Source organism: Eumetopias jubatus, unplaced genomic scaffold, assembly GCF_037043125.1.
Source record: "Eumetopias jubatus isolate StellerSeaLion01/CBP00866 unplaced genomic scaffold, mEumJub1_p1.0 scaffold_9, whole genome shotgun sequence".
In the NCBI taxonomy this organism is placed as follows: domain Eukaryota; kingdom Metazoa; phylum Chordata; class Mammalia; order Carnivora; family Otariidae; genus Eumetopias; species Eumetopias jubatus.
Window position 1 is genome coordinate 26,066,852 of NW_028274815.1, and position 14,988 is coordinate 26,081,839.

General features: G+C 42.3%; 1 protein-coding gene across 1 annotated transcript in view; it reads right to left on the bottom strand.

Annotated features, from left to right (window-relative positions):
• Nucleotides 1–6,414: 6,414 nt before the first annotated feature.
• SRD5A2 (steroid 5 alpha-reductase 2) overlaps nucleotides 6,415–14,988 on the bottom strand; it is a 41,790-nt gene continuing 33,216 nt past the window's right edge. The window contains exons 3-5 of the mRNA XM_028117105.1: nucleotides 12,219–12,320; nucleotides 9,077–9,227; nucleotides 6,415–6,481 (exon numbers count right to left, since the gene is read on the bottom strand). Of these exons, the coding sequence (XP_027972906.1) occupies nucleotides 6,415–6,481; nucleotides 9,077–9,227; nucleotides 12,219–12,320 (320 nt within the window). The remainder of the gene's footprint in view (nucleotides 6,482–9,076; nucleotides 9,228–12,218; nucleotides 12,321–14,988) is intronic.

Here is a 14,988-nt window from a genome sequence, read left to right on the forward strand (position 1 = left end):
CAGACTCCCCTCCAAGCAGGGAGCCCGATGCGACTCGATCCAGGGACTCCAGGACCATGACCTGAGCCGAAGGCAGTCGCTTAACCGACTTTTATTTATTTTATTATTTTATTTATTATATTTAATATTATAATAATAAATTAAATTTATTATTTATAAAATTAAAATTATAATAATAAATATATAATATTTATTATATTATTTTAATCAATAAGCTGAGGAAATTGTGGGCTCACCTTTTTGATTTCCCTTTGCTCAGTAACCACTGTCATGCACTGTCTATTGTTCAACATTCAAACATTGTTTCATATATTTTTCTCGTATTTTAGTTATAAATTCAGTCCTGATTTTTATAGCATGACCATTTGCGGATGTCTCATGTCATAGATTTTGATATGTCATGTTTTTCATTTTCATTTTAGAAAATGGGGTTTGAACTCACAACCCTGAGATCAAGAGTGGCAGCCAGGCAGCTCCGATTCAAAACATTCTAATTTATTGTGCAATTTCTCCTTTGACATATAGCTTATTTGAAAGTGTGTGGATAATGTCCACAGAGAAAGGTGGTGAAATTTGATTACAATTATGGATTTATTTCTCCTTCCAGTTATATAAGTTTTTACCTATATATTTTGAAGCTCTGTTATTTGATGCATACAAATTTAGTTTTGTCTTTTTGATAAATTGGCTTCCTTATCATGATGCAAAAAAAAAAAAATGATGCAATGTCTTTCTTGTCACTTATAATATTCCTTGCTCTACAGCCCAAGTGTCCATCAATAGATGAATGGATAGAGATGTTGTGTGTGTGTATATAAATATATATAGAGAGAGAATATATAGAATATAGAATATTACTCAGCCATAAAGAATAAAATCTTGCCATTTGCAATAACATGGATGGATCTAGAGGGTATAATGCTAAGTGAAATACATCAGTCAGAGAAAGACAAATACCATATGATTTCACTCATATGTGGAATTTAAGAAATAAAAAAAAAAGAGGCAAAGCAAAAAAAAAAACAGAAGGGAACAAACTGATAAGTTACTGGAGGGGGGTAATATAGATGGAGATTAAGAGTACATTTATCATGATGAGCACTAAGTCTTGTATACTGAATCACTATATTGTACACCTGAAAGCAATATAACCCTGTATATTAACTATATTAGAATTAAATTTTTAAAAAAATATATTCCTTGCTCTAAAATCTATTGGATCTGATATTAATATAGCCACTCCAGATTTATTTTAATGTTTTCATAGTATGTATTTTTCCATCCGCTTACTTTTAACCTGAATATTTGTATTCCTAGGAGGTTTCTTATATATAGCATACATTTGGATCTTGCTTTTTTATCTAGTCTGAAAATTTCTACCTTTTAATTGGAATGTTTATACCATTTATACTTCATGTAATTACTGATACAGTTGGATTTAAATTTACCATCTCGCTATCTTCTTTTTTCTCTATCTGTTTTAGGTTCATTTTTCCTGCTTTCCCTACATTATCTTGGGATTGAATTGTTTTTTGTGATTCCTTTCCTTTTCCACTATTAGTTTATTACCTATATCTTTTTTGAGTCATTGCTCCAGAGTTTATACGATATACATCTTTAACTTAACACAGTTTATATTCAGATTTATACCTCTCCATATATAGCATAGGAATCTTTCATTAATAATTAAATGCATGAATGAATCAATTAATGAAATTTAATTGATTTTATGGCATTTGCTTTCCAGTCAATGCTGAAAAAAATATACCCTTATAAGGAAGGATCCTTTCCTTTGGGGCCTCGGGAGTAAAGGAAAACAGAGACCATGAAAAGGGCAAAGCCTGCGGGTGCTTACTCCTCTGGAGGCTCTCATCTCCCCACTGGCCTCACAGAACTTGGAGGCAGCCACACACTTCTCAGAACAATTCCTTCACCTCTTTCTCACAAGTGTCACTGATGCACAGACTTAAAACCATCTTTATGAGGTGAGTGGACAGAAGTACGATTAAACTCTTTATTGTGAGGCACAACCCTGTGGCTTGTGTTTAAAGAAACTCAGCATCTTTCCTTGTGAAAAAGGAGCTCCGAGAAGAGCTTATTCTCTCTCCCAGAGGGATTCTTTCCCCCGGGAGGAGAAGGAAGGGATCAGACTTACGCAGACGGAGACCCGGGAAGGGAAGGAAGCGCACTCTTGTCAGGAGAGGCCCGCTCTCCCAAGGCCCTTTCCCAGACCTCATTGTCAACCTTCCCCTGCCTCCGCCCCCGCTCCTCCGGCAAAACTCCCCACCCTCCCCTCTCTGCTCTCCTCCCGCTCCCAGCCAGCCTGCCCTGTGGGAGAGGGTCTTGGATACCCCTCACCTATAGCCTCTGCCTCCACTGAGCAAAGCCAAACCCTGAGGCCACGAAGGTGAGGACAAAAAGAACTAACACAGGTTAGTACATATTTAACCTTCTTCGACAATGTATTTCACTCATCCAAATCCCAAGCTCTGGTTGGTGGGAAGAAATGAGACCCGATACAAAGAACATGCAACCTTTTAAGATCACAGTTTAATGGACTTACAGAGAGAATGAGCAAATCTCTTACTCAGAAATTAAATCCACTCAGTGGCTATTAAATCATCCAAGCACCCACATTACCATCTGGCACCATGCCTCTTTCTTTTATCGTGGGATCGTATAGATGCTATAAAACAATCAACAGCCTTTTCTAGAAGGTTTTGCTTAACATTTATTGTTACCCTCGCTTATTTGCCTTGCCTGGACCTCAGCCCACAGTCTATTGGAGAATCAAAGGCCAGGCAAGAAAGGAAATGACTCTTCAATCCATTCCTTCACGTGCCAAGAGCTTTATCCTTTGATTCTTGGTGAGATTACCATAAGGTTACCACAAAAAGTCAAGGCAGCTATTGAAAAACTTCAAGGCAGTAAAACCATAGGTTTATTTATTTGTTCCTGAAAGGGTTAGACCACCTAAATCACTATTTAATTGCAAAGTCCTCATTAGAGGTCTTTTTTTCCTTTTCGAATGCAGAACAGCCAATGATGTGCCTTAGGGAGATAGGCCTTAGGGGTAAAGGGAACTCGTGACTTGGAAGCTTCTTCAGATTGAACACAGCTGTCATCTTTTCTACAGCACGATCTCTACTACACCTTTGTTTTATGAAATAGGTTCATGATAGGGCATAGCCTGATCCTCTCCACAGAATGAGGGCAACAGATTCCACAAAACGGACATGACAGTTGGTAGATTTCTCAATCTCTGGCTATTTTTCTCCTGCGTGAGTTCTTCAGAAATCTAAATGGTGACCCTTAAAGGGCAAGAATCATGTCTTAACAATATCCTCCCACCCCTTACCATTTCCCATATTTTAAATAATAAATGACTGCAGAGTGAATAAGTGTGTTCAGGCCTTAAATTCACACCCATGTCTAGGCTGCGCTGGGTCTCTCTTTCTAAAAGCCTGCTATGCCCTGAGAAGATAGACTTCTGATCCTTAAAGGGACAAGGGAGGATGGCTGTTTGACCAGCTATGTGACCCTGGGAGGCACTTCAACACTGTGGGTCTTGGCGTCTCCATCCATTACGTGAAGGGATGGGACCAGTGGATGTCTTAAATGTGCTTCGGCTCTTTAAATCTGAAGACAAACAGAACACTACAACATCTTCTACAAGGTCAGTAGGAAAACATTCCCTCCATGAAAATTTTAGCAAGATTGAGACAGACTTATCTTGTTAGCTAAGCCACTGTCATATTTTAGTCCCTGGTTTCAAAAACCACTCCACAGAAACCTAAATTAGCCATATTTTCATAGCGTTCTAGTTTTAGGAGAAAAGGGAAATACGTTTAGGGATGAGCACACCTTCCCTTCAGACTTTTATTGTACTCAGTCTGCATACATATTCTAGCCCAGAGAAAACGTGTTGAAAACAGTGGTCTTAGAGCACTGAGAATACCTCAGCTATCAAGGGAAGAGTTAAGATTATGTGAAGTTTATTCTACACTATGTTTAAATTAAGAAGGTCCACATGAGGGGCACATGGCTGGCTCATTTGATAGAGTGTGGCACTCTTGATCTCGTGGTCATGAGTTCGAGCCCGACATTAGACTAAAACATAAATAAATTTTTAAAAAGCAAGGTTCACGATCATGTGAACTTGAAAGGACAATAGGGTTTTTTCAATTTCCAAATATGTAAATTACCTTATTAAATCAGGGTTGGCCTAAAAATTCTAGAGAGCACCCTCTTGTGGCAAAAAAAAAAAAAAAATGCAATCACTGAATGGCAGTTTTGTCCCAAGATTGGACCTACTGGGCAAAAAGGAGCGGCCGTTCATTGAGCAATGACTACATTTCAAGGACTGGCCCAGATATTGTATATGGTAATAAGATAAAGGTTTTAATAAAGGCAATTTTCAATGTCATGGAGAGAATTGGAAGTCTTTTATTTCACAGAGCCCAAGCTACACCTTAAGATTTATGTCACTAAGATATTAGGGATGGCATCGAGCCTTAGCACATTCTCCAGCACCTTTCCTACACCTGTTTGCAGTTCTGAGCTGTGGTTGAGAAACCATATAAGTCTTTTGTTTTCAACTCAGAGCCCCTAATTTCAAGTTGACAAAATGAAGAGAGAAGAGCAAAAAGGAAGCAATACTTTTTTAAAGAAAAACAGAAAGAAAGAAAGAAAGGAAGAAAGAAAGAAAGAAAGAAAGAAAGAAAGAAAGAAAGAAAGCAGGCAAACAACAACAAAACCCCACAGCTCCACAGCTCAACACCTTATAAAAATCTTCATGAGCCCAGGTATCTTTCAGTTCAAACAAAATTACTTAACATCCATGATTTGAGAGGCATTTAATGAACAAAAAAAACCAGAAAGACATTTATATAACTATAGTTTGTATTTTTCAGTTATATATATCACCCTCAGACCTTTCAAACATCTTGTTTCTTATACAGTGAATTTCTGTACTTAGCACCTCACCTGATAAAATTGGTGTTCATTTCCCAAAAGGGCTTGCTAAACATGATTGATGCTTGCCACAAACCTGAACCTGAGGGGGACAAATATTTTCCTATATTCTGATTCTGAGTGTTCAGCCCCTCCCTTAAAGAACCCAGTGTCTGAGCACCCACGCTAGGGTGACTCCTCCACCGAGGTTGCAAATTCTAATATGCACTAGCTGATCAGTCTCCATTCTTAGTGGGTTCCGTGGGCCCACAGCCTCCAGCGTTTTAAGGGAAACTGAAATGTAGAGACCTAACTTTGAAATTTTGGAAACTTCTAATGTTAAAAAAAAAAGAAAAGAAAAGAAAGAAAGTCAAACTATATGCTGAATCCCTGTCTGAGCCAAACGAGGTTTTCTGCCCAGCCACAGGCCTCTGGCAGTAGCTTTCAGCCTGGCGCCCTTAGGGACTTGGACGACTGATGTTCAGACTGCCCCTAGGAAATGTTGAGGACTTGCCACGAAAAAATCGCAGAAAAGTTGCCCAAGCGCTTCTGAAATGCTTCCCTGTCACTGTAAACGTCCCATCCAGGCAAGCAATGTATGATCTTGCTCAGTCATTTCCCTTCTTTGACACTCTCTCATTATTTGGATATTTCCACAGGTCTCCGAGAATATCGGAGTGGGCGGTGTCTACTGTAAAACGCTTTTTTACTATCTCATTTGCCAACCAGAGTCAGGCCTCTCTCTTGTGGTCAAGAAAACCTGACCTTCAATAAACCCCACACGTTTTCTGGGATATCTCTGACAGGGATCCTGGAAACTTCAGGAAGCCAGAGGCGTGGAGACTGAAATGGGGTCAATGCCTCCTTGCACCTTCAGCAATTATGAAGCGAGGTCTCCTCTATTAAAAGTCCACTTCATCATCTCACATCTTTCATAATTAACTGAGAGAGAGCAAAGTGTGACTGGGTTTTCATTTGGGAGTGGATTTGCTCGGGGTCCATGCAGCTCCAGAATTTCAGTATCTGCTCATTTGTATGGGCGTAAAATATGTACCTTTAATAAATTCTACAAACACTGCCCTCAACTGAAAACTTTCCTGGCTACAGGGCTGTCTTACATTGACACAGAGCAGGTGTTAGGCCACACGTACTTAGATCACCCCGAGAAGACAAGACATAGGGAAGTTTTGCACTTTCTAGGAGGACTAGATAAAGAGCGGACAGATGCCTCTGTGTGGAGAAGAGCCTTGTGGAAGCATCAACAGGAGACCAGGAGAGAGACCCTGGGAGGGTGGAGGACACGTGAAATAGCCACCTCACAGAATCTCCAGGCCGGCTGTCAGAACACAAGAGGCCTCCCGGTATAGATACACACTGGAACTTTAAAAGTTACAGGCTCATCAGCTTGATGGTGTTCAACAGTCATATGGGAGCTTTTAGTTCCTTTTTTATCTGGTTTCTTCAAAAAATAAATGGAATGAGGGCCTTCCGAGATTTGGGATAGTCCTCAAACATCTTGAGGTAGAACCTAAAAGACAAGAAAGGAATAATTATAATAAGCAGTGGTCAACCCCTGAGGTTTGCTGGGTCTGAGATCCTTGTTACAAAGCAACCTAGTTACCCAGGGCCTGACTCTTGCAGATGGCCATTTGTCCATCTTCCTTCTCCCTCCTGCATCCTCTCCCATAAACAAACGTTGAAGCTTCTTGTGTTGGGAAATAAAAAGTCATAGCCAGAGGACTGTGGCGATGGTTGCACAACATTATGGATGTACCTAATGCCACTAAATGGTACACTGAAAATAGCCAAAATGTAAATTTTATGTTATGTGTATTTTATCACAATAAAAAAAAGGGGAAAGCTGGAAGGAACTGCTCAATGGATTCACTTGGGTTGAATCGGAGACCCCAAAGACCACGGGCAAGATAAATCCTAGAGAACTGGCAATGTTCCCAGGAAAATATCCCCTCATGAGGCCTTGGGAATGCCAAGAAAATGTTACCTCATATTCTGGGTTGAATTGTGTCCCCCCAGAATACATGCTTGAAGTCTTAACCTGGAAGACTTACCTGGAAATAGGGTCATGGCCGATATGATCTAGGAAGGTAAGACAGGGGCATCCTGGAATAGGAAAGGCCCTTAAGCCAGTGTGACTGAGGGGACCAGAGACACCAAGACAGAGACGGGCAAGGGAGGTGGCCATGTGGACATGGAGGCAGAGACTGGGGATGGAGCTGTAGACCGTGGAACACACCGGGTTGGGGGTGCAACCAGAAGCCAGGAGGAGGCAAGGAAGGATCCTCGCCTAGAACCTTCAGAGAGAACATGGCCCTACATACACTTTGATTTCAGACTTCTGCCCCCAGAACTGTGAGCGAATAAATTTCTATTGTTTTAAGCCACTTGGTTTGTGGTCATCTGCTTTGGCAGGCCTGGAAGATTAATACGTGTTGTGAAATGGCTTTCTCCTTCAGTGACCAGGTTGAACTAGCTAGTTGAAGCTGGTAGCTCTCAAGTAAAAATCACGGGGAGCAAACGGTAATAATATGTGACAAGAGGTGGCTGGTTTCTCGTGCTATGTTTAGCGAGCTCTGATGAGTTGCTTCTCACAAAGCCCAGTTATCCCTACAGAAAAGATGCCTGGCCTTCCTTATGGAGCAGTCTGACCTCACAGGACAGGGCCACAGTTTGGATTTTGCTGTTGCACCTGCTGGAGACCTCTGGTGGAACTCCTGTCCCTCCCCTGACTGGCCCCACCTGACACCACTTCCCAGGGTCCCTCCGACTGCTGGCTGACGCCTTCTCTGCCCTCTCCCTCTCCGCCTCTGGTGGGCAACAGACTCTGCCTCAAGAGAGGAGAACGCAGACTGTCTTACAGGCTGGGGACGCCCTGAAGCCCGTCCCCACCAAGGCTAGCAGGTGGCCGGCGCCCGTCATGAGGACTGCTACTGTTTCATCCATTTCCGACACGTCTGCATAAAGTCCACTCTGAGGAAAAGAACCCATTCTTGGTTTAACCTTCAAAACTACAAAATTAATCATTAGCCCAACTAAAACACCCACGCAGAAGCTTAAGGGGTCCCCCAGGTCCTGGTTCCAAGGCTGCTCCCCCTTTGGCTATCCCTCCTTCGCTCGGTGTCTCTCCAGCCACAAATGCCATTTTAGAGAAAGGATCTGAAGTTCAAGTGCAAAGCCCGGTAGTAACTTAGTGCGTTACTCTTCCCCTTGCAGTGATGCTTTTAGTTAATGCTTTTGTCCCCACCCTATCGCAGGTACAGGGTCTGGGGGGGGCAGGTGGAAGTTAGTAAGGCTTTAGGCTAGACCTATGAGGAAAGGTTCTAAACCCCTACAATTCCTGGCATTCCCCAGGTGAGGGGACAGTCCTGAGATCACACCACATAAGCATTCACTTACCCTACCTTCCCAAGAAGCCAGCCATGACCTTGGCTAGGCTTTATGGAGGGTGGGGGTCGCGGATAAAGGGGAGTGCCAGAATAAGCCCTGGTGTCACACGGATTCCAGGAGAATAATCCTGGAGTTTCCAGGGCTCTGTGATTACCCGGACTATTAGCACCAAAGCCAGAATTAAAGATAGTAGCCACACTAGACCAGGGTCTAGGCTTTTCCCTGGCGGTACCGTATCATGGCTGGACCTTAGGATTATCTGTGAAGCTGTGGACAGTGCTGCCCATGGAACACACTTTGAGAAATGTGGCAGAAGTGAATTCGGATTGAAGCATGGAAATGGAAGATACTTCTTGGAACTCTGGACCCTTACCTAGAGCCCATGCAGGTGAGCCTGCTCGGGGGCACAGAGCCCAGGCCAACTAACTCCTAACGTCCTTGCCCAGAAGCCTTCTTCTATAAGGTGGCAGGTGGCTTCCCAAGTCACCTCGGGTGTGCCTCTCCCTACATGGGTTTAGTTTTACTCACAGGAAAAAAAAAAAAGTGTTTACAATACTGTTGCCCAGCTGAATCCCAAGTTCGAAGTCAGAATTTACCAGTCCGGATTACTGTATCAACCTTACCTTATAAAAATACATGTCTCAGGTTTCTATACCTGACTCAGAGTGCTGGAAGACAGCTTGGAGCAGAAAGCTACATGATGAATTGAGAAATTTACCTGTGGTGGTGGAAAGCTCGCAGCCCCAGGAAACAAAGTGAGAAAAACGCAAACGCAAGTGCTGGGAGGGACCAAGTGGCCAGGGCATAGCCCGTCCATTCAATGACCTCACCTAGGAAATTGGCTCCGGAAACATACGTAAACAAGCCACCTGCGGGCAGAAGAACGGAAAGATCCGTCATCAGAACCGGGTCACTGCCACATTCAAACCCCTCTGCTTCGTTCCAAAGCACATAAAGGCAGTTACAACAAATGTGGGGCTGGAGACTTCCTTATGGTCATCGCAGCCTGGCGCAGTCCTCTTGGGGAGAAGGATAAGCACAGTGACAGCAGCCTGTTGCCCTCAGAACTCCCCGAATCGTGGCCCCAACCACTTGATGGGCTCCGGGCAAGACAATGATGAGGAGCAGGAGGTCGGGTTTTCGTTTTGTTCCCAAGCCACCTCTCACCTTCTCACTTCTCCCCTGGACGCCCACACAGCATATTTCAGGTGGGTACTCAGACAAAATGAACAACACGCTATGTGACAATAATAAAACCTGAGTTGATGCTAGAAGTAAGGACATTCTCCTGTGGCATTTGCCCCTCCCCACCCCTGCAAAGGAGTGTATATACTCTGTTCAAGTTGAAAGAAGTGAGTGGGAACTGCAGGGGCTTTGCCCTCGTGGGGCCTGGTGAGGTCTGCTTCTGCTGATTTTCAAGGTTTGCTTTTCTATGCAACCATACATGTCTGACATCAAACCTGTAAACAGAAATCAACACATTTCCAATGATAGTAAATGTATCCACTTTCTGCCCCACAGTAAACTAATTTTTTTCTTTCCATAGTTATATAAAGAATATTTTGTTTTTAAATCATTCTGTAACATACCTTAATAGTTGGAAACTAACTTTGACAATCTAGCTTTTAAGAGAATTCTCTGCTCTTCTTTGTTTGGCTAATTATTGAGCGAATATTTAAAATCCCAAAGCTCCTTCAAGTTATCTTCTTTAAAGATGACACTGCATCAGCAATGTCCTCAATAGCCAAACTGTGGAAAGAGCCAAGATGTCCATCGACAGATGAATGGATAAAGAAGATGTGGTATATATACACAAAGGAATATTATGCAGCCATCAAAAGGAATGTGATCTTGCCATTTGCAATGACGTGGATGGAACTGGAGGGTGTTATGCTGAGTGAAATAAGTCAATCAGAGAAAGACATGGATCATATGACCTCACTGATATGAGGAATTCTTAATCTCAGGAAACAAACTGAGGGTTGCTGGAGTGGTGGGGGGGGTGGGAGGGATGGGGTGGCTGGGTGATAGACATTGGGGAGGGTATGTGCTATGGTGAGTGCTGTGAATTGTGCAAGACTGTTGAATCACAGATCTGTACTTCTGAAACAAATAATGCAATATATGTTAAGAAAATAAAAAAGAAGAAGAAGATAGCAGGAGGGGAAGAATGAAGGGGAGTAAGTCGGAGGGGGAGACGAACCATGAGAGACGATGGACTCTGAAAAACAAACTGAGGGTTCTAGAGGGGAGGGGTGTGGGGGGATGGGTTAGCCTGGTGATGGGTATTAAAGAGGGCACATTCTGCGTGGAGCACTGGGTGTTATGCACAAACAATGAATCATGGAACACTACATCAAAAACTCATGATGTAATGTATGGTGATTAACATAACAATAAAAAATTAAAAAAAAAAAAAGATGACACTGCATCAGCAGCTCCAGACCCGTGATTTCCCAGACCCTGGGAGAAACCACTGACCTCTTACAGAGGGTCTATAAATTGTTGATGGTATATGGGCCTATAAATTGCAAATGGCATATCTCAATATTTGGCATTACTTTTGTTTGATGCAGACACCATGAGGATGTCAGCAACATTTAAATTCATTTAAATGTGTTACTGAATCCACTGTAGCTCTGTCATTATTTTATTAATAAATGAATATCAATATCATACTGTAATTTAGGAAAAATTTTGAAGTAAATAACAGGTTCTATTTACATCAAAAGGAGCCATCAAACTACCCAAATACCACCTAAAATAGCAAAGGATTCCTTGGACTAATTCACTCTCACCTGCTTATGTTTGTCAACTTCGCACCCAGTTTCTTGGGAACAGTTAGGATTTCAAATATTCTGTGACTTTATATCTGAGAAAGCATTTGTACTTGTAAGACCTCCCATCCTAATTTTTGATTAAGTAATTATGGCTCTCCATACCTTTAAGAAAATACAAGTGGCAGGAAATATATACAGTACTACCCCTGACTACTCACTAGATAAGTCTAGGTCAACCAGAGAAGACAAGTAATACACAATTCAGCTTTATTGGCTAATTCATGAAGGACCAACACAGTGGGTACACATGATGCTTAGATGCCTAATTTTCTGTGTTAACCTGACTGGGCTATAGTGTGCCTAGATATTTGATTAAACTTTATTTCTGGGTATGTCTGTGGGGCTGTTCCTGGATGAGATTAACATTTAAATCTATACACTGACTAAAGCAGATCGCCCTCCCCAATGCGGGTGGGCCTCATCCAATCCATTGAAGGCCTGAATAGAACAAAAGGGCCAAGTAAGGGAGAATTTACTCTCTCTGCCTGACTGTCTTTAAGCTAGAACATCAGTCTTCTCTTGCACACAGACTAGAACTTACACCACCTACTCTCCGGGGCTCCAACTTGCAGATAACAGATCATGGGATTTCTCAGCTTCCATGATCATGTGAGCCAATTCCTCACAACAAATCTCCTTATGTTTCTAGAGCTGTATCTCTGTCTATATCCTATTGGTTCTGTTTCTCTGGAGAAGCCTAATACAGTACATGGTAATCTTACCTACTGTAATGAGGTGGCAGCCTATTTCCACCTTACCCCAAGACTTGCACTCCCCCACCCGCAAGGTATTATGATGTTGCACCTTAAGGGTGCCTCTCCCTGAACTTCCAGGTTTAGATCAGAAAACACAAACGTGGTGTGGGCTGGGAGGGAATGTGAAGGAGAAGTCAGAGGCAAACTGGGATATAATGTGTCATTTGTGCCGTCACTGCACCCTCTCCATTTGCTACTCATAGCATCATCTCTGGGACAGGCTCCCAAGGAAGAGTGGAAATTTGGAGGGCGGGGGAGATATTACCTTGCGGAATCCTATAGATGACTTCTCCAGGCTTCCTGAGCTGGCGCAATATATAGTCACTATGAATGTTGATTCCCATTCCCAAAATAAATAAGAAGACACCTTAGCAAAGAAGACAGAGGGAAGAAGTTAAAAATGTATCCTGGTGGGGCGCCTGGGTGGCTCAGTGGGTTAAGCATCTGCCTTCAGCTCAGGTCATGATCCCAGGGTCCTGGGATCCAGCCCCACATCGGGCTCCCTGCTCAGCAGGAAGCCTGCTTCTCCCTCTCCCTCTGCTGCTCCCCCTGCTTGTGCTCTCTCACACACACTTTCTCTCTCTCTCAAATAAATAAATAAGGGTGCCCGGGTGGCTCAGGTGGTTAAGCGACTGCCTTCGGCTCAGGTCATGATCCTGGAGTCCCGGGATCGAGTCCCACATCGGGCTCCCTGCTCAGAGGGGAGTTTGCTTCTCCCTCTGACCCACCTCCCTCTCATGCTCTCAGGTCTCTCATTCTCTCTCTCTCTCTCAAATAAATAAAATCTTTAAAAAAAAAAAAAGAAACCCATTAAAAATAAATAAATAAATAAAATATTTTTTAAAAAATGTATCCTGGTTTTGGTGTTTTTCTCACAAGCTAAGTTTTCTTTTTTCTTTTTTTTAAAAGAAGAGAAGTGCATTTAATTTCAAATTCTGAGAACGTTACAAAGATATGGCAAAGGGTAGCTAATTAGCCGTTGTCCCAAATTTGGGTGGAGAGGCCATATTTTCATAGACCAAAAGACTGACAGTATACAGTGTCACATGATGGAGGCAGGTGGGAGAGGAGAGAAAGGGAACAACACCATTGACCAATGAATGAATGAATAGCAAACTTTTGGCTCATTCCCAAATAATTAAATTGTGGTTGGCAAACTCAACCACTAATTCCAAACCCTCCTCCTTTGCCTTCCCCCACTATAGAGGCTGGAAGGCTGAAAAGTGGTCATGTGACCTATTTTTGTCACAGGGATATAAAGGGAAATTTCCTTGGAAATTTTTACTTTCCTGATAAAAGGGAAGATGAGACCAGTGCCTCTACTGCCTCCCTCCTCTTTCATTGCCAGATGTGATGCCTTGAGCTCTAGCAACTGTCTTGCAATCATGAAGTGAGTATGATGAGGACCATAGGTAAACATGTTAAGAACAGTGGAATAGAAAGTATAGAAAGTTCCTGGGATCTTAATGATATCTGTAAGCAACTAAAGGAATGCAGAAGCCACCTACCTTTGGACATTCTTGTTATGTAAGAAATAGACATTCTTAATTATTTAAGTCACTATGAACTGGTTTTCTGTGACTCACTGCTGAGAGCATTCCTGAGTGATATACCCATTCTCATGAAAGGAACATGAGTCAGACTGGGGAGCCTGGGACCTACCAAACTGGTTTCAACCACTGCCAGTTCACACACAGTCTTATTCCCCATTCACTGGCTCAGAAAGAAGCCAGGGTCTGAGGTGAGGAGAGCCAGGATCAGGGATGCGAGGTCTTGCACCCCATGGGCACCATGACACCCCAGAAACACTCACTGTTCCACATAGATGCCCAACCTCCACCTCTCAACAAAGTGTATTTGTGCTGATCAAAACACATGAGGCAAAAAGCAAGAACACTTGAATTAAAAACAGATCTACTCTCACCTCATTTGCTATGACAGGAAACAATGAGTCTTGTCTAGTCAAAAGATCACTGGCCATTGTATGGTGACAAGTGGTGACTACACTCATCTTGGGGAGCACTGAACAATGCAGAGAATTGCTGAATTACTACACTATGTATCTGAAACTAATATAACATAGTATGTCAACTATGCCTCAATAATAATTTTTTTTAAATATTGGCCTGGAAGAAAGGGAAACTAGAGAGAGATACCAATGGCAGGAGGTTGAAAGAAGGAGGGGAGACAGCGGGCACAGCTGGAGACAAAGCAGAAACCTTGGACTCAGTGTCTGTGTGTCCTTGGGCAAGTCACTGACCCTCTCTCAGCCTCTGTTTTCTCATCTGTAAAATGTAGATTTGAATAGTACCTATTTCACAAGGTTGGTACAAGACTCACTCATGTGTTCACTCGTTCATTCATTTTTTCATTCAACTAATATTGAGAGCTTATAATACACCAAGGGTTATCTTAAACACCAAGGATACAGTAATGAGAAAACAGTCAAGGTATCTGTTCTCATAGAGCTTACATCTTAGTGGAAGAAGACAGAAAAGAATTCAAATAATTAAAATATTTTAAATCATATAATGTCACTGCAAAGTAGAAAATCATAGGATCATGAGATAGAGAGTGAACTGGGGAGGGGAGGAGGTGTCTCTACCTTAGATGAGGTGGATAGGGAAAACTTTTCTGAAGATTTGGCATTTTGTCCTGTGATTTGAATAATAAGAATGCACAGATCTGAGGGAGAGCAATCTGGTATAGGGATTAGCAGGTGCAAAGGCCCTGAGGCTAGAATAGGTTTACTCTGTCTAAAAAAACAGAAGGCTGGTGTAGTTGAAACTTTAAGATAGAGAGAAAAGTGGGAAAATGTGGACAGATGATAACTTAAAAAAACACACTAAGCACTGTAGGCTTTGGTGAGGAGTTTGGATTGTTAAGTCCAAGAGAAAGCCATTGGCAGGTTTGGAGCAGGGGAGAAATAGGAAATGATTTCCATTTATTATTGTTACAAAGGAAGTAAATATGTTACATGGAATACTACATGTGAATTAGCAAAAATAAGAAAACCCAGACACCTTTTTCCCACC